At 38.8% G+C, this 18,650-nt stretch overlaps 3 protein-coding genes and 1 long non-coding RNA gene across 8 annotated transcripts in view; 1 reads left to right on the top strand and 3 right to left on the bottom strand.

The window, feature by feature from the left end:
• LOC100500933 overlaps window positions 1-4,489 on the bottom strand; it is a 35,063-nt gene extending 30,574 nt beyond the window's left edge. For 4 of the 5 annotated variants that reach the window (XR_015515658.2, XR_015515659.2, XM_087293842.2 and 1 more), the window contains exons 1-3: window positions 4,280-4,489; window positions 4,176-4,202; window positions 4,042-4,094 (exon numbers count right to left, since the gene is read on the bottom strand). Coding sequence is in view for 3 of the 5 variants with exons in the window: in XM_087293842.2 (XP_087149968.2) it covers window positions 4,042-4,094; window positions 4,176-4,202; window positions 4,280-4,304 (105 nt within the window). In the remaining 2 variants the exon portion in view is untranslated. 5 annotated transcript variants of the gene reach the window in all.
• Window positions 1-18,650, top strand: part of ppt1 (palmitoyl-protein thioesterase 1 (ceroid-lipofuscinosis, neuronal 1, infantile)) — an 847,627-nt gene that overhangs the window by 565,738 nt on the left and 263,239 nt on the right. The window lies entirely within an intron of this gene.
• Window positions 7,491-10,836, bottom strand: LOC796282. The gene is made up of 2 exons (XM_088651530.1): window positions 9,257-10,836; window positions 7,491-8,667 (listed from the first exon to the last, which is right to left on the bottom strand). Exons 1-2 carry the CDS (start codon window positions 9,510-9,512, stop codon window positions 7,577-7,579), a joined length of 1,347 nt encoding a protein of 448 aa, XP_088507656.1. The 5' UTR covers window positions 9,513-10,836; the 3' UTR covers window positions 7,491-7,576.
• Window positions 14,137-14,849, bottom strand: LOC148679858 (uncharacterized). Its single transcript, XR_015945455.1, has 3 exons — window positions 14,679-14,849; window positions 14,400-14,495; window positions 14,137-14,320 (listed from the first exon to the last, which is right to left on the bottom strand). It is a non-coding gene; the product is annotated as an uncharacterized LOC148679858 (long non-coding RNA).

The raw sequence follows: 18,650 nt of genomic DNA, 5'->3' as shown, positions 1-18,650 counted from the left end.
GGTTGGACGTGTTGTGTGTTCAGAGATGCTCTTCTGCAGACCTCGGTTGTAACGAGTGCTTATTTGAGTTACTGTTGCCTTTCTATCAGCTGGAACCAGTCTGGCCATTCTCCTCTGGCATCAACAAGGCATTTGTGCCCACAGAACTGCCATTCACTGGATATTTTCTCTATGTCAGACCATTCTCTGTAAACCCTAGAGATGGTTGTGCATGAAAATCACAGTAGATCAGCAGTTTCTGAAATACTCAGACCAGCCCGTCTGGCACCAACAACCATGCCACGTTTAAAGTCACTTAAATCCCCTTTCTTCTGATGCTCGGTTTGAACTGCAGCAGATCGTCTTGATCATGTTTACATGCCTAAATGCATTGACTTGCTAACATGTAATTGGCCAATTAGAAATTTGCGTTATGGAGCAGTTGGATAGGTGTACCTAACAAAGTGTATTAGTAGGGATGTAACGGTATTGTAAATACCGTCATACCGCAATATTAATTTTTTCCGATATTACCGAAGTCGCATGACTCGGTAAAACTATAGGTCTTCTGAGAAAATTTGCTCAGGCGAATGAAGCGAAGGGGAGGTAGCGGAAACTATAATTCCCATCAGCCCAGGCTTGGCCATCATCCCTTGCGGTCTGTTGTCGCTACAGATCCAGTAATGCGGAAATGGAGTGTGCTGCTAGTAGCGGGGATGAAAAAGAGCTGGAAAACCCTAAAGCGGGTGTTGTCGCCGCGCGCGTACTGAATAGCGGTGTTGTCGCGCGCGTACTGAATAGCGGTGTTGTCGCGCGCGTACTGAATAGCGGTGTTGTCGCGCGCGTACTGAATAGTGGTGTTGTTGCGCGCATTCTGATCAGCTGTGTTGTCGCGGAAGGGAACTTTCTATCCAAGACTAAAAAGGGCATGTGCACTGAACAGGTTGAGCCCTGTGTGTGCACGTGCCTGCAAGTTGGGGAACACGACTAATAACAGTCATGGGGACTGCAGAAACACAGCACACTGTTCAGATTGATGCAGACATTGACTTGTACCGCAAAGAGACCTCTATCTATCTCACTCATGGTTCGTCTTCTCAAGTGGGGGAAAGACAATGCACAACGTTACTCACTGCTGTCAACCTGGGCCAAGTCATATCTCTGTCCCAGAAACCTCAGTCCCAAATGAGAGGGTTTTTTTCTGTTGCAGGGGACATTGTAAATGCCCAGAGATCCCAGCTTTTACCAGGTTATATGATAATTTTCCTTTAAACCCATCTCTATCTAAGTGAGTGAGTGATTAAATGTTGAATGTGATGAGTTTTCAACAATACTAAATTGAAACTTAATTTTTTTACATGGTTTAATATTTTTTTGTCATTAAAATTGAAGTTCCTGTTTCAAAGCTTACAGATAGATGGCTAATTTGTATGTCATTGACACTTTTGGCACTTTTTTGGAGTATTTTCATAAGTTTTGTTTTTTCCTGTAAATGATTCAATAAATACCGTACCGTGACATTCATACCGAGGTATTACCGTAGCGTGAAATTCTGATACCGTTACATCCCTATGTATTAGTGTATAAGTGTATATTGTGTTCAATCGGAAAGTTGTTGAGCATGTTTTAGAGCAGTAATCACAACACCATGATGTTGTTATCTAAGGTTTTCATACCGTCAGAATCTTAAACCAGCCCATGCCTAGAAGAGGCCCAACACCATTTAAGGAGAGTTCCGTTCTGTAGCAGTGGTATTGCGAGGGGGGGGCTTAAGCCCCTGATTTATTGTCAAAAGCCCCTGATCTTTTGGAATATGTTGCACTTAAATAAAATTTGTTATCTAAGTACTTAAAATTACCACATACATCATGCGCATTCCACTTAACGCAGCGTATTTGTCGGGTAATTAAATAGTCAGCTGTTCAGCAGTACCTGTTTCTACCAGCAGGTGGGAGTGGCACTGTTGTCACAGGGTGTTAAAAAAATCCCGCCACTGCACTGTCATCATTCATTCATTATTTTGAGGAGCTGAAGCTGATGAGGTAAGAATACAACTGTTTCGCCAAACTGAATACTTCTAACTACTGATGAAGCTTAATATTCAACCCAAGCTCATTCTGAAAACGTAGTCCCGCGGACGTTTCTGGAGACAGCGGAATACGTCCCGGGGGGTACGTACGACCGCGTTTATTTTTTTCAAGCGAACGCTGCAGGGAAGTGTGACGCTGTTCCCTTTCATGCTTGCCTTACTTCCTTGTGGAGGGCTTCCCCGCTGCAACCCGATTGTCCACTCAGCTCACCGTGTACGTCGGCAGGCTCGAGATGCAGAGAGGAGTCGACCACGGCGATCGGTTTCGGAAGAGCAGTTCCAGCAATCAGGTAAGACAAAAACAGAATCCCAAAAATTAAGTGAACGAGTTTCGTGACAGGGTGAGAACGCGGCGAAATCTGAAAACGCAGTAGAAAAAAAAAAATCGGGGCTTTTATTTTTTTGGACAATTGTAAACTGTTGCTCGGGTTTAGAGAAGCGAGGGGGCGGGTGGGTCGATCTGTAAAATTGGTTGGGTTCGGGGAAGGAGGAGGGCGGGTCGGCTGATTGGCCGGTTGCGCAGTCAATCATTCGGTCAGTCGGACAGCGGCCTCCGGTGGATTCTCGCGAGAGGCGTCTGAAGTGCGAAAAAGCGCACAACAGCGGCCTCTGGCGGATTCGCGAAAACAAAAACTGCAGCCGTACGTTTCTGCAGACTACGTTTCCACAATGAGCCCGGGTTGTTAATATTTGTTTTCACAGTATAAAATGTGTGCAGTTTTGGTGAAATAAAATAACTGTAATCAATAAAATGTGCGTCATAGAAATGTAAATACATGCATAGTCCGAAAAACGTAAATTGTTCTAGCTCTCTAGATATGATATAGATATCTAGACACATTTATCTAGATACAATATAGCCAGTCACATCTGTTTCTGTAATAGTTAAATCACAGTGAGTTCATGCATCAAGCATATTATTTTATAGCTATATTCTAATGTAACATGCTATGTCAGTAAGAATCGAATTATAAATCGACTTTCTTATGAAAATACCTGAGATGGCTGGAGGAACACATATGAACCATTTATTGTCACAGTCATGTTAAAGCATTTTTTTTGCTATTCAGATCCTATTTTCATTTAACTACAGCAATAGCTGGATGCTTTCATGCATATTAGGGATTTCCTGGAATGTTCTACTACTTTTGTGAGGCATATATATTGAAAGTGCTCCAATGCCCACATCAACCTATTTTGAGGAAAACTGAAAAAAGAAAATCTCCCTCTAAAGAAATTTGAAGTAAACTTATTCCTAGCATATAGATCTTTATTTTTTGTGCTATTTTTGATACAGTTTTTATTATATCAATCATAGTAGCCTATTGAATATCAATATTTTTGTTGGTATTGAATTTAGAAATTCCAGTATCTTGACAACACTACACCTTATCTAATCACTCTGTCCAAATGAGCATGTTTGTAGCTTTGTATCACATTGAATAACAACTCACACTATAAAATAAATCATGTTTACAGATTTGAAGACATGCAGAAAATTACATTTTCAAAATACAAACAGAAAATGCAAATCAGGAAGAGATAGGAGGTTCAAGAGGCTCTTAAAAGACTAGTAAATGAGAAGTGGCTTAATTTATCAATGTGTTTTTCCTTTTTGGTTGTTATAAGTCACAAAGCTTCATACTTTATAGTTAAAAAACTCAAAAAATCCTTTATTTATCATTAAACCATTTATGATTTTATTATTGAAATTAGAGTTTTGAAGGCGAGGGTATTTTAGCATTTTAGCAGGGTGAATTAGCGGGGTGAATTAGAACTCTGGTTGTTAGTTCATGTTAACTCATGGTGCATTCCCTAATGTTAACAAGCATGAATTTGGATGTTAATAATGCATTAGTAAATGTTAAACTTTGGTTAAGGAATGCTAGTATTGTTCATATGTAGTTTATGTTAGTGAATGCATTAACTACTAAAGCTTATTGTAAATAGTATTGAAATAAAAGGGATTTTACCTGCTTGTTTCTGTCCAATTCCTCACTACAGGCAACCTCCTTAAAAGCATCTCCTATAGCAAAACAAGCCGCCATTTAAACACCTCTTTAATTAAAGTCACATGGCAGAAGTATTAAAGTGATGCACACCTTACCTTCAGGGTTTTCTCTCCGTTTATATGCTAGAAGCGAAGTAAATACAAGAATTAGATTAAAGTGCATTGATATGTTCTGACATGTAAAGGGCAAAGTCTCTTACCATGTTTGGATTGCAGCTTTCCCATGTCGGTTCTTCATATGATATAAACTAAGGAGCGAGTATTTCAGGAATAAAAGTAGCATCTTCGGTACCATGCAGCTGGATATGCATGTTTCCAAGTAAATCTGTCCATATTACACTACAAATGTACAGTGAAGTTTGACAATATCAGCTCCTGCTCGTCTTGCTCAGCGTGAGAAAGTGAGACTCAACCCTGTGCACCTCCTACGGATTCTTCATTGGTCAGACGTGCCAACATTTGCATAAAATAATCCCTATTGAGATATTCCACTGTTGTTCATCATATTTTGCAACGCGAATGTAAGCTATTTACTTTAAACGTTAAAGTCTGCTTACTTATTAAGCTCTTATGAATTAATTTCTTGAGGAATATGGTAGAAAGTGCAGAGAACATGAACAGTACTTGCGCTAAAACAATGTGTCTGTGGATATGGTACAATAAACAAGCGTTATATTGCAGCGCCCTCTAGTGACGGATTCAGATATCAGTAGTCACTAGTAGATTAAGTTCTTAGACATATTATTTTCAAACTTTTCACCATGATCCAAATTTTTTTCTGCTCAGTATGTTAACAATATTAAAAATAGCTCATAAACATGATAAATACCATGTTCTTATTAATTACAGGTTATTTAAAATAATATACAGTTGAAATTAATTAACCCCCTTTGAATTTTTTTCTTCTTTTTTAAATATTTCCCAAATGATGTTTAACAGAGCAAGGAAATTTTCACAGTATGTCTGATAATATTTTCTTCTGGAGAAAGTCCTATTACTTTTTTCGGCAAGAATAAAAGGAGTTTTTAATTTTTTATAAGCCATTTTAAGGACAAAATTATTAGCCCCTTTAAGCTATATATTTTTTCCAGTAGTCTACAGAACAAACCATTGTTTTTCCATTACTTGCCTAATTCCCCCAACCTGCCTAGTTAACCTAATGAACCTAGTTAAGCCTTTAAATGTCACTTTAAGCTGTATAGAAGTGTCTTGTAAAATATTATTTACTGTCATCAGGGCAAATATAAAATAAATCAGTTATTAGAGATGAGTTATTAAAACTATTATGTTTAGAAATGTGTTGAGAAAATCTCTCCGTTAAACAGAAATTGGGGGGGGGGGGGGGGAGGGGGGCTAATAATTCTGACTTCAACTGTATATAAGCATATCCCTAAAGCAGCAATGACATTATAATTAACATTTAATGATTAAATTGCATCTGATCGCAAGAAGTCAAAGTATGTATCCGACTCAAAATGCAAAATGCTGGGTTGTATTTACCAAACATTAGGTTAAATATGGACAAATCCAACTTTGGGCTAATTTTTTTTAATTATTATTTTTTAATTAATTACATTTTTGTGCAAGCATTAGCTTAAATAAAACCCAACATGTTTTAAATATTAGGGGAGCTTTGAAAGGAATTTTATCAGATATTTAAAGAATAAAACAAGTAATAGCACACCCATCCCTAATATATCCAGTAAAAAGACAAATGCACTATACGCCTCACTCACTGTCTCAGCAAAGAAATCAAACAAAATAGACACTAACCACTAAGAGAAATCACGATAAGAAATGAATAAATATCATACTTTGCTGAACCAATTTGACCACAAATTCCAAATTACATACACTCACCAGCCACTTTATCAGGTACGTCTTACCAGATTGGACCCCATTTTGCCTTCAGAACTGCTTTAATACTTCATAGATACAACAAGATACTGGAAATATTCCTCAGAGATTTTGCTCTATATTGACATGATAGCATCACACAGTTGCTGCAGATTTGTAAGCGGCACATCCATGATGTGAATCTCCCCTTCCACCACATCCCAATGGTGCTCTATTTAATTGAGCTCTGGTGGCTGTGGAGGCCATTTGAGTACAGTGAACTCATTGTCATGTTCAAGAAACCAGTCTGAGATGATTCACGCTTTATGACATGGTGTGTTATCCTGCTGGAAGTGGCCATCAGAAGATGGAGACACTGTGGTCATAAAGGGATGGACATGGTCAGCAACAATACCCAGGTAGGCTGTGGCGTTGACACGATGCTCAATTGATACTAATGAGCCCAAAGTGTGCCAAGAAAATATTCCCTACACCATTACACCACCAGCAGCCTGAACTGTTGATACAAGATAAGATGGATTCATGACTTCATATTGTAGACGCCAAATTCTGACCCGACCATCCAAATAACACAACAGAAATCGAGACTCATCAGACCAGGCAACGTTTCTCCAATCTTCTATTGTCTAATTTTTGTGAGCCTGTGTGAATTGTAGCCTCAGTTTCCTGTTCTTAGCTGAAAGGAATGCCACCGGTGCGGTCTTCTGCTGCTGTAGCCCATCCGCCTCAAGGTTGTGTGTTCAGAGATGCTCTTCTGCAGACCTCGGTTGTAAAAGGTGCTTATTTGAGTTAGTTGCCTTTCTATCAGCTGGAACCAGTCTGGACATTCTCCTCTGGCGTCAACAAGGCATTTACGCCCACAGAACTGTCGCTCACTGCATATGTTCTCTTTTTCAGACCATTCTCTGTAAACCCTAGAGATTGCTGTGCATGAAAATCCCAGTAGATCAGCAGTTTCTGAAACACTGGCACCAACAACCATGCCTTGTTCAAGTCATTTAAATCCCCTTTCTTCCTCATTCTTCACTCGGTTTGAACTGCAGCAGGATTAAGGCAGTTCTGAAGGATTAAGGAGTCCAACCCAGTGCTAGTAAGGTGAACCTAATAAAGTGGCCGGCGAGTGTAGGTAATCCATTTTGGTGCATTTGAACAAAACAGATTTATTAAACAGGTATATTTATTAAAATTATATTTTAATCACTGAATATCTTTAAAAATAGAAAAATAACACATTTAAATTCATGCAAAATACTGCAAACTACATAATTTTAACAAAATAGTAAATATTTTTTGTTTCTCTTGATTTTTGCTCATTTTTATTTCATATTTTTCGCCAACATATAAATTTGGACACATTTCTAGACTGTTATTTCCAGTTATTTGGTTAGATTAGCTCCAGACTAGATAATCTAATGTGTATGCACAATATAATACTGTAAAGCATCCCATAGAAAATCTGAATTGAATTATTAGTCATATATGCTGAGATATATTTCTTCCAGTGCATCAGAAATAAAACTTGCAGTGATAAGAAAGAGTCATGAAACATTCAGCTTTGCTATGCACACTTTTATTTACAGGCAGGAATGTGCAGTAGGGTAAAGGTGTGAGGAGGTGTCAGGGAGGGACGGTGATCCGCTTCAGGACCAGCAGAAGTTGGGATTGTGCTTATTGATGCACAAGTGTTTGAGTTTGGGATCATTTCTGTAGCGTTCCCGCAGGAGATTTCTCTCATTTCTCTCCTCCTCCTTACGCAGTTTCTTTTCCTGCTTTTTCTTCACCTTCTCCTCCATCAAGCTGAACAGAACCAGCGGGCCGTTCCTCTTTGGCTTCTTCCTGCTCTTGATTTCGGTGTACACAGGAGGCCCGGTGCAGAACGCCTGAATCAGGAGCTCCTCAAACGCCTCATCACGAGACACCTCATTCAGCGGGTTTTGTATGACCTGCGAGGCTCCCTTTCCTCCATTTTTCTGGACCTCCGTCACTTCCTCCTGCTCCAGCCAAGCCGCCATCCGCCTCGGCTTCATTTCAGACTCATAGAAAGCTTCTATGTCTTCCTCCGTGTACTCCATGAATTCAAGCTCCTCATCCTCAAAGTCAAAGAGCATGAGGCCTGAAGAGGGAGAACACTCAGATGCTTGAGGCTTTACAAGAGACACCACCTCAGTAAACGCAAAGATTGGAGGAATCGGCAGCGTTTCAGGAGGACTCTGGAGGAGAGAAGGCTCACTGAATGAAGGAATCGAGCACAGAGAAGCCACCTCAGAAGAGCTCTGGAGGGGAAGGAGGACTGGTTCTGGAGAGACACATGGAGCCACTTGGATCACTGAGCTTGGCAGCACCTCATCAGTTTCCTCAACAGGCGATTGAGGACGGGATGCTGGGTTTGAGAGAGGTGACAAGGCTTTGAGGTGAGAGGCTGGGAGAACGAGAACCTCTGGATGTTCAGGTTGATCTCCAACTGGTGTTAAGGAGGAGAAACAGGCTGAAGCTGGCAGAGGTTTGACCTCAACAAGACGAGGAAGAGACTCTTTGTCTTTCAGCAGAGGTTTGAGGCCAGCAGCTGGGAGAGCGAGGACATCTGGATGTTCAGGTTGATCTCCAACTGGAGGGGAGGAGGAGAAACAGGCTGGAGCTGGCAGAGGTTTGACCTCTACAGGAAGAGGAAGAGTCTTTTTGTTTTTCAGCTTTCTCCTCTTTCTTTTCTTTCCTCCAGGTTCTCCGTTTCCTCCTGTTGGAATAAAGGAAAATATTGTTTATTATTTTTGTCTCTTTTTATTTTCATCAAACAGTTATTAGTATTGGTCATTTAAGGCAGGGGTTCTTCAACTTTTCAGTCCGGGACCCCCAAAATAACAGCGCCAATGACTCGTGACCCCCACTATTTTCAGAAGTGGTTATAATCATACAAACGTTGCACACAACACTCATATAAACCAATCGGTCTATATAAACACAAGCATATTGACAACACAAAAAGAGCAGCAGTCTAACAACCATATCATTGATTTATTTAGATTATTATTTAATATTAACCTCACCTAATGAGACTGCTGGGCGCAATATTTAAGTCTTTTCTTGGTTTAATTTTGGAGACTGCCACTTACAGATCATCCTCCATGTTCAGTCGTGGCCTGTATTGATTTGAAATGTACATGAGTGCTGTAAAGGTGTCAGAAAGTTTAGCTAGTGCCGTAAAATCAATCTGCTGCAACTGACGCTATTGCTCTGTCGTTAATCTCATGTACAAACCCTAGAGGCTGCAATGTAAACACAACTACAACAAAACAGCTCTCTTATCTTGGCAGACGGGTACTCACCTTCTCTCTCGGTGCTCTGTATGTTTTCAGCACTGAGAGCTTGTTTTTCCTCTTCAGCCTGGTCTTTCAGACCCTCTCCCTCTTTGCCCGGTCTGTGTCCATGATGGGACTTCACCTTGCGGTGTTTCTGTGTGGACATGGCCTTGCTTTCTCCTGCCTCTGCACCTATATCAGCGATCTGAGGGCTCAGCCTTCTGCCCCATGAAGGTGTAAAACATGCAGACAGCTGCCGAAATACACTGGTAAACAGTGACATTATGAACAGTCAATGCTCAATTCAAAAGTCGTCAAAAAACACTGAAAGACACGAAAGTAGCTGTCGATCAGTTCACTCCTAAACACACCAACAGCGCTCGAGAGTCAGAACATCAGTTTAGAACAGCAGTGCAGAGTTCTAATCATGATGTCATGGAGGAGAGCTCAGCTGAGAGGCCATTTTGAATGAAAACAGTTTCAGTGGAAACATTTTAATGTAATTCGTACAACCAGAACTCATGTAATAATGGTGGATGTATAACATCTGTTAAACTTTGAGATCATATATACATATATACAGTTGAAGTCAGCATTATTAGCCCCCCGTTTATTTTTTTCCCCAATTTCTGTTTAATGTAGAGCAGATTTTCTCAACACATTTCTAAGCATAATAGTTTTAATAACTCATCTCTAATAACTGATTCATTTTATCTTTGTCATGATGACAGTAAATAATATTTGCAGTGCATTGTTTAACGATGGTTTGTTCTGTAGACAATCAAAAAATAAATATAGCTTAAGGGGGCTAATATTTTTGACCTTAAAATGGTTCTTAAAAAAATGAAACTACTTTTATTCTATCTGAAATAAAACAACTAAGACTTTCTCCAGAAGAAAAAATATTATAGGAAATACTGTGAAAAATTCCTTGCTCTGTTAAACATCATTTGAGAAATATTTGCAAAAAATAAAAAATAAACTAAATTCACAGGAGGGTGAATCATTTTGACTTTACTCTAAATATAAAGCATAATTTCTGATTTAATGTTTCAAATAACATGTTAAATGAAATGTTTCATCATCAATCCGTGCTAAAATTAAACACTTCAGTTTCAGTTTCCTTTATTTTTTTCATTCTAAACATCATAATAAATTGCAATGCAAAATGAAATTACGTTACATCAGACTCAACAAGAACATAAAAAACATCAAACACTAGAAAAACCAAACAATAATAAGCTTTTATAAATTCAGAAATATAAATATAGATAAAAACAAAAAAAAAAATCCCACAAATAATGAATGAATTAATACTTAAATAACTGTTGCACAGTTTGATATAACTGTTATATTATAATCAATTTGTGCTAGTTTAACTGTTTATAGAATCATTATTACACACTAGCTATCAATAGTATTTAAATAGCATTTGCTGTTATGTTTGTGTATTTGTTAAAGTTAATACTTACCTGTAAATGGTTTAGCCCACAAATGGGCGGGAGTTTGGGCTATAAAAGCCAGAGTCCAACTACCAAACAACACTTGTTTACCAAGTCGGTACAAAAGTGCTACTGTGGTGCCTGGAGCGAATATACTGTGGATACCTGTTATTGTTGTTACCATTATTCTTATTTTTAGGATATAATTGGAGTATATTTTTGCAGATTTAGTTTTCCTGTTTGTTGTTTCTTTGGTACTTTTTTGGATTTTTCTTTGTCTGCACATGTACAGCTGAAGTCAGAATTATTAGCCCCCTTTCAATTTTCTTTTTTAAATATTTCCTAAATGATGTTTAACAGAGCAAATAAATCTAAATCTTCTAAAGAAAGTCTTAATTGTTTTATTTTGGCTAGAATAAAGGCAGTTTTTAATTTTTTAAAAATCATTTTAAGGAAAAAATCATTAGCCCCTTTAAGCTATATTTTCTTCTGATAGTCTACAGAACAAACCATCATTACTGTATACAATCACTTGCCTAATTCCCCTAACCTGCCTAGTTACCCTAATTCAGGGGTTTTCAAAGTCTAAGACAGTGGGCCTCCCTTTTGACACAACTTATCCATTGGCGCCCCCCTCTCTTCCAAATACCCACGCACACACGCGCACACACACACACACACAAAATTCTGGAGGTTTTCCTGCTACCTCATCATGCTTGGTTTCAAGGTGTCGCCGAAGTTTAGCGGGTCTCATGCTGTCATTAGCCAAAATATCTTGACAAACCACACATAAAGGTCGTGGTTCATCAGCTAGTCCTGTCCATGTAAATCCTAAACTCAAATACTGATCATCATATAGTCGTCTTTTGGGTTTAAGCCCTAAACTTGAAGGCTTTGAATCGGGGGGTCTCAGAAACCGATCCATTGTATTAGCAGGCATATACCTGTATTAGCGGGCTTGCCAAACAGAAGTGAATTCACAGCTATGGCCTTCTGGGTAAAAAAGGTTTTCCTATTTTTGACGTATTATTATTTTTTTTGCTTTGTTTAATTAAAACGTTTAAAAAATATTTAAAAATATATATAATGATTAAACTTAATAATTATATTTTTATTATATAATATTTTTTTGCCGCGCCTCCCCTGACATGCTCTGGCGCCCCCCAGGGGAGGCGCGCCTCACACTTTGAAAACCTCTGCCCTAATTAACCCAGTTAAGCCTGTAAATGTCCCTTTAAGCTGTACAGAAGTGTCTTCAGAAATATCAAGTCAAATATTATTTACTGTCATCATGACAAAGATAGTTCCCAGAGATGGGTTGCGGCTGGAAGGGCATCCCCTGCGTAAAAACCTGCTGGATAAGTTGGCGGTTCATTCCGCTGTGGCGACCCCGGATTAATGAAGGGACTAAGCCGACAAGAAAATGAGTGAATGAAGGAAAAAGATAAAATACGTCACTTATTAGAAATGAGATATTAAAACTATTAAGTTTAGAAATGTGTTGGAAAAATTTGCTCTCCGTTAAACAGAAATTTGGGAAAAAATAATCAGGGGGGCTAATAATTCTGACTTCAACTTTATTTACCTTCACTGTGGAATCGTGGATGGACTTTTGGCACTGTAAATAAACATCACCTTGCACGACAGTGCTTTGTGAGTAAGCCATCATTTTATTCCGGATACAAACTCACATTTCTCCCCCTGAAGACGAGCTGGTGAGCTTGTTTTCATCAGATCTGCTCTTATAATGCATTAGAAGTCTTATAGTGACAGGATAAAAACCATCACAAAGTCTCACTGATTTGCTCCTCAGGCTTCAGTAGCATCTGCCTGATGGCATTAGTGTGAGCAGACTATGACCAGGGTGGGTTGGATCACTTATAATGCTATTTGCCCTAGACAAACATCATTGTTGATACACTTATTCTGACTTGCACTAATTAAAATATATAAAAAAGAGAATTAATTATTATATTTAGTTCTATTTTAAACGATTAAATGCATTTAGCTGACAAATATTTAGAAACTATTTATTTGTGTATAAATGGTAAAGTATAACATATAAACTAGTTCTAGATAACTATAAATATTAAAAATGACAATTAATGAAACTTTTGGAGCTGCACTGTGATCCTTAAACATTCATTGAGCTCATCTTTATTACTGTAACTCTCTCTATTATAGTATTTCTCAGTCTTCTCTCTCTCTCATCTGCAGCTGGTACGAAATTCAGCTGCTAAACTACTTTCTGCCACCTGCAAGTAAGAGTCAGCACCTCCTATTTGATCTGCTCTTCACTGGTTACTCATTAAATACAGAATTGATTTTCAAATTTTATTATTTGTATATGGCGACGTGGTGGGTAGCACGATCGCCTCACAGCAAGAAGGTTGCTGGTTCGAGCTCCGGCTGGGTCAGTTGCCATTTCTGTGTGGAGTTTGCATGTTCTCTCCCTGCTGGTATGGGTTTCCTACGGGTGCTCCGGTTTCCTCCACAATCCAAACACATGCGCTATAGGAGAATTGGGGAAGCCAAAGTGTCTACGGTGTATGTGTGTGAATGAGAATGTATGGGTGTTTCCCATTGATGGGTTGCAGCTGGAACATTGCCAAATTGAAGCCTTTTCTTTCTTTTAAAGAGCTGGAAACTGTCATTAATGTTTTTATCATGTCCAGACTGGACTACTGTGACTCTTTGTATTCTGGAGTTTCACAGGCATCAATAGCACGCCTGCAGCAGGTTCAAAATGCAGCTGCTAGGCTTTTAACTGGGACAAAAGAAATTCTAGTATCTCACCAGTTTTATCATCTCTTCACTGGCTCCCAGTCCAATTTAGAATTCAATATAAGTTATTGCTACTTGTTTTTAAAAGTTTGAATGGTCTGGCACCGATTTACATCTCTGAGCTTCTTCACTGGCACACTTCATTGAGGCCAATCAGGTCAGAAAAACAAGTTTCAGCTAGTTGTCCCCAAAACACGTTTGAAATCAAGAGGTGACAGGGCTTTTTCTGCTGCAGCCCCCCGACTGTGGAATGGTCTGCCTTTACAGATCCAGTCATGTTCTTCACTTGGTGCTTTTAAGTCTCATCTTAAAAAATCACCTTCTGTCTCTTGCCTTTGATTGTAATTAATTAATTTTAATCTGTTGTATATAATTTTGCTTGATTTTTATATATAGGTATAGATTTTGTATGCTGGTCATTTTGTAAAGCACTTTGGTCAACATCTGTTGTTTTCAAATGTGCTTTATAAATAAAGCAAACAAACAAACAAAGCAAACAAAGTTGGCGGTTCATTCCGCTGTGGCAACACAAGATTAATGAAGGCACTAAGCCAAAAAGAAAATGAATGAATGAAAATAAATAAATGAGATAAATATTATTAAATCCACTTTTGAGAGCATTAAGTTTGCCAGCAGAAAACAAAACAATATAATTTCATACATATTTGTGTATTTGCTTACCAACAATGTATGTGCTTGGATCAAATCGATCTCGAGGACTGGCCTGTGTTGGGATCAGCCAAGTTAACGCAGCACTTTTCTCACAGTACTGATCCTGGACGAATCCCCGAATCTGTGCGTAATACGGTTTACCATCATCCTCGTCTATCACTTTAATGACATCTCCTATTTGATAATAGATGCCCTGAAAACAACAAGTGTGTGTTACTGGAGAGAAAGTGGCAGACAGAAAAACACTGCGAATATTCAATAAAAACTGTTACCTTGTAAAACATGGACTCTGATGTGATGATCGTTGAAACCGACTCTGGTGCTTTTATAGGCCAGTGTATGTAAACAAGAGACAAGAATAAGGGTTGCTGTAAGAAGGGATACAGCCATGGCTGGAAGTTATCAGGAGTTGCTTATAAAATTACAATTACAATCTTATATCAGCCCTTGGCTAGTCACAATAATCAATTCATCAATTAATCACAAAACACATGGACATGACCTCAATCAATTTCTGATCATGTAATATATATACGTATATGGAAACTGACCTTACTATCCGAATGTAGCAGCAGAAATCGAGACTCATCAGACCAGCCGACGTTTCTCCAATCTTCTATTGTGCAGTTTTGGTGAGGCTGTGTGAATTGTCGCCTCAGTTTCCAGTTCTTAGCTGACAAGAGTGTCACCTGGGTGTTCTTCTGCTGCTGTAGCCCATCTGCCTCAAGGTTGGACGTGCTGTGTGTTCAGAGATGCTCTTCTCCAGAGCTCGGTTGTAACAAATGGTTATTAATCATAATAATAATAATAGTAATAATAATAATAATAACTTACATTTATGTAGCGATTTTCTGGACACTCAGTGTTTTACACAATAGGGGGAATCTCCTCATCCACCACCAGTGTGCAGCATCCACCTGGATGACATGGTGGCAGCCATATTGCGCCAGACAGCACACCACACACAAGATGTTATTTGAGTTACTGTTGCCTTTCTATCAGCTGGAACCAGTCTGGCCATTCTCCTCTGACATTATTGAGAAACTTATTGATGTATTGATGAATTTCTGATGATCACATTACTTTCCACTGCATTATTATTATGATGCTTTGTATGTTTGAGCTTTTTACTTTTATGATGAAGCCATGTTCAAGCAGACTGTAGTCTGATGAGAAATGCAAAGTGTGCAAACACAGCCGGAAACAGGAAAAGAATTAAAAGAGCAGGATGTGCAAGTAACATAATGGGAACAGAATGATGGAAGTAAGGTCATAAGGGCGTTCTGTTTCATGTGTGACTCATGATCATGCACACCTGCACACTCAGACATGCACCCATGCTCAGCTGCAACGACTTCCAAAATATGATGACCCTAAAACTGCCCGTGAACTTCAGCTGAACTTACAGTTGACAGCTCACTGTACAGTGAACAAGATATATAGTTGAGCACTGATTTTGCTGAATTGCCACATTTGAAGTAGGAAGGAAAGACCTTAAGTTATGAAGGTAATTCAGTTGCGAAACTCGAGAGCTTGCAAATGTAAATGTGAGCACTTGTGATAATAATATTTGTATGTGTAGGTTGAAATGTACACTTACAGCTCTGATGTGAACAGCTGAAATCCTCGATTTGCACACACACACAACAATCCACACACTTGTGTTTTAAATTGGAAGTTGCAGATTAATAGTTGTGCATTTGTAAAATGTCATTCACAAATACAAAGTGACAGACACACGTGTGCAAGGCAAATTTGATTGCATCTTTGCTCTACAACCACAGGTCGGCACTCACAACCTCTCAGATTCGTCAGTACAACTACAAATCTCCCGCGCTCTGACTTTTGCAACACATCTCCCGCGATCTCTGTAGCAGAACTCATCTGTGCACTCGCAGATGCAGAGGCGTGAGCAGCGCGGGGCGGGGGAGGGGCGGGGCAGGTGTAAAGCTGTTTGATTGGCTGACGCCTGACCAATGAACAATGCCAGCAGCCAACAGGACTGAGGTGCAAAATAATAATTTCCCACGATTATTTCATTAGTTAGGGTTTATTTAAACTCTTTTCTGAAGAGATTCTTGTTAAAAATCATAAATTCTGTGGAAATGTACATACCAGTAAAAGAGCAGCAAAGCCAGTTTATTGGCTAGAGCCAGCCAATGAGATGGGGCGTTTCTGTTTGTCAGCACACAGGGCAGCTCACGTTGTTGGAGGCCTCGAGCAATCAGAGGGTAAGTTATGATTTTTAATAATTATCTATATGTTCAATACTGTTAGCTAAGCTAAGGACTGTGCTGGGTGCTTCTCTTGTTTGTTTCTTATATAAGAAAACAGTTTTGAGTTATCTAGGAGCTGCTTTCTATCATGTTATATCGTTCTAAAGATACGATTCAACCCACATGAAATAAGTTGTAATAGTATTTATAGTAGATAATATTACGTTTTTGAACCATACTAACTATAATAAACTGTATTATACTGTATATATTGCAGTATCTACAACTTTGTTAATGAATGCAACAGCACACTGTAGTATTAACTAGCATGAACTTTAATGAATTGAAGTATATTTACACAAACGCACACATTAATAGCAATTCAAAATAACACTAGGCGTTTCAGTTTCTTACAGATCATACAGGTTTTTGTTATTATAACCTGCATCATATCTATCTATCCATCTATTTATTTACATGTTTGTGTACAGTGTGTCCTTTATATCACTTTTTTAATTATGAAAGTTACTACCTTTATTTCTCAGTTTCCTGTAAGGATGGAGTGACAGGAGAGATCAGCATGTTTCAAGTCGATGAGGAACTCAGAGAAGCTGCATAGCTTGAAAAGGATGTTATTTATGCTAAAGATGACATGATGATCCAGCTCATCTACAAACACTTCAAAATGATTCAGATCATTCAAGAGGAAGCCGACCATTTATTTTCCCTTTTTACCTGCCAAGATGACTACAGATTTGAACAAAACACACACTCACCCACAAACACAACTTTTATTTTGATAATTGTTTAATGTAGTATTTTTACACTTTACTGTAAGGCAGGGGTGTCAAACTCAGTTCCTGAAGGGCCGTAACCCTGCACGTTTTCAGTTGCAACCTTGCTTCAAAACACTTAAGTGAAAGTTTCAAACAAACCTGAAGGACTCAATTAGTTTGATCAGGTGTGTTTAATTAGGGTTAGAACTAAACTTTGCAAAGCTGCAGCCCTCCAGGAACTGAGTTTGACACCTGTGCTGTAAGGGAATGTTATTTGTCAAATAAAATTTACAGTCCAAATAAGTGCAGTGCAAATGTCTAGTTACTTGTATTGAAATATTTCAGGGTTTTTCCTTGTTCATAATGAGATGGAGGTGGTAAATCCAACTTCATCATTACCCATCAAATGTTATCTCCTCTTTAATCCTTTGCTCAAGCCTTTACTAACGGTCAGAAAGCAAGCCATTGTGTAAAGCTGGTTGATGCTCGCTGTAATAGAGAGAGATGATGACTGTTCAGCTTATGTTGCTTAACCCTGCAGATGAGATGCTCAAAGTGGACCCTCAGCCGAGCGATGGACACTGTCTCCCTCACCTAGTTGCTCTTCCTTTGAACACACATATCATGTTGAAGGATGCAAGTTCTGGACCTAAATCAGATGTAATGCATGTAGATGTATAAATCAGAAAGAAATGAAACTGCTTTAAAATGTATTAGGTTTTACAAATAAAGTATACTTCAATTCATTAAAGTTCATGCTAGTTAATACTACAGTGTGCTGTTGCATTCATTAACAAAGTTGTAGATACTGCAATATATACAGTATAATACAGTTTATTATAGTTAGTATGGTTCAAAAACGTAATATTATCTACTATAAATACTATTACAACTTATTTCATGTGGGTTGAATCGTATCTTTAGAACGATATAACATGATAGAAAGCAGCTCCTAGATAACTCAAAACTGTTTTCTTATATAAGAAACAAACAAGAGAAGCACCCAGCACAGTCCTTAGCTTAGCTAACAGTATTGAACATATAGATAATTATTAAAAATCATAACTTACCCTCTGATTGCTCGAGGCCTCCAACAACGTGAGCTGCCCTGTGTGCTGACAAACAGAAACGCCCCATCTCATTGGCTGGCTCTAGCCAATAAACTGGCTTTGCTGCTCTTTTACTGGTATGTACATTTCCACAGAATTTATGATTTTTAACAAGAATCTCTTCAGAAAAGAGTTTAAATAAACCCTAACTAATGAAATAATCGTGGGAAATTATTATTTTGCACCTCAGTCCTGTTGGCTGCTGGCATTGTTCATTGGTCAGGCGTCAGCCAATCAAACAGCTTTACACCTGCCCCGCCCCTCCCCCGCCCCGCGCTGCTCACGCCTCTGCATCTGCGAGTGCACAGATGAGTTCTGCTACAGAGATCGCGGGAGATGTGTAGCAAAAGTCAGAGCGCGGGAGATTTGTAGTTGTACTGACGAATCTGAGAGGTTGTGAGTGCCGACCTGTGGTTGTAGAG

This window comes from Danio rerio, chromosome 19 (genome assembly GCF_052040795.2).
Source record: "Danio rerio strain M-AB ecotype USA chromosome 19, GRCz13ab, whole genome shotgun sequence".
Lineage (NCBI taxonomy): Eukaryota > Metazoa > Chordata > Actinopteri > Cypriniformes > Danionidae > Danio > Danio rerio.
The sequence above is the reverse complement of the archived record's forward strand: the minus strand, read 5'-3'. Positions and strand labels throughout refer to the sequence as shown.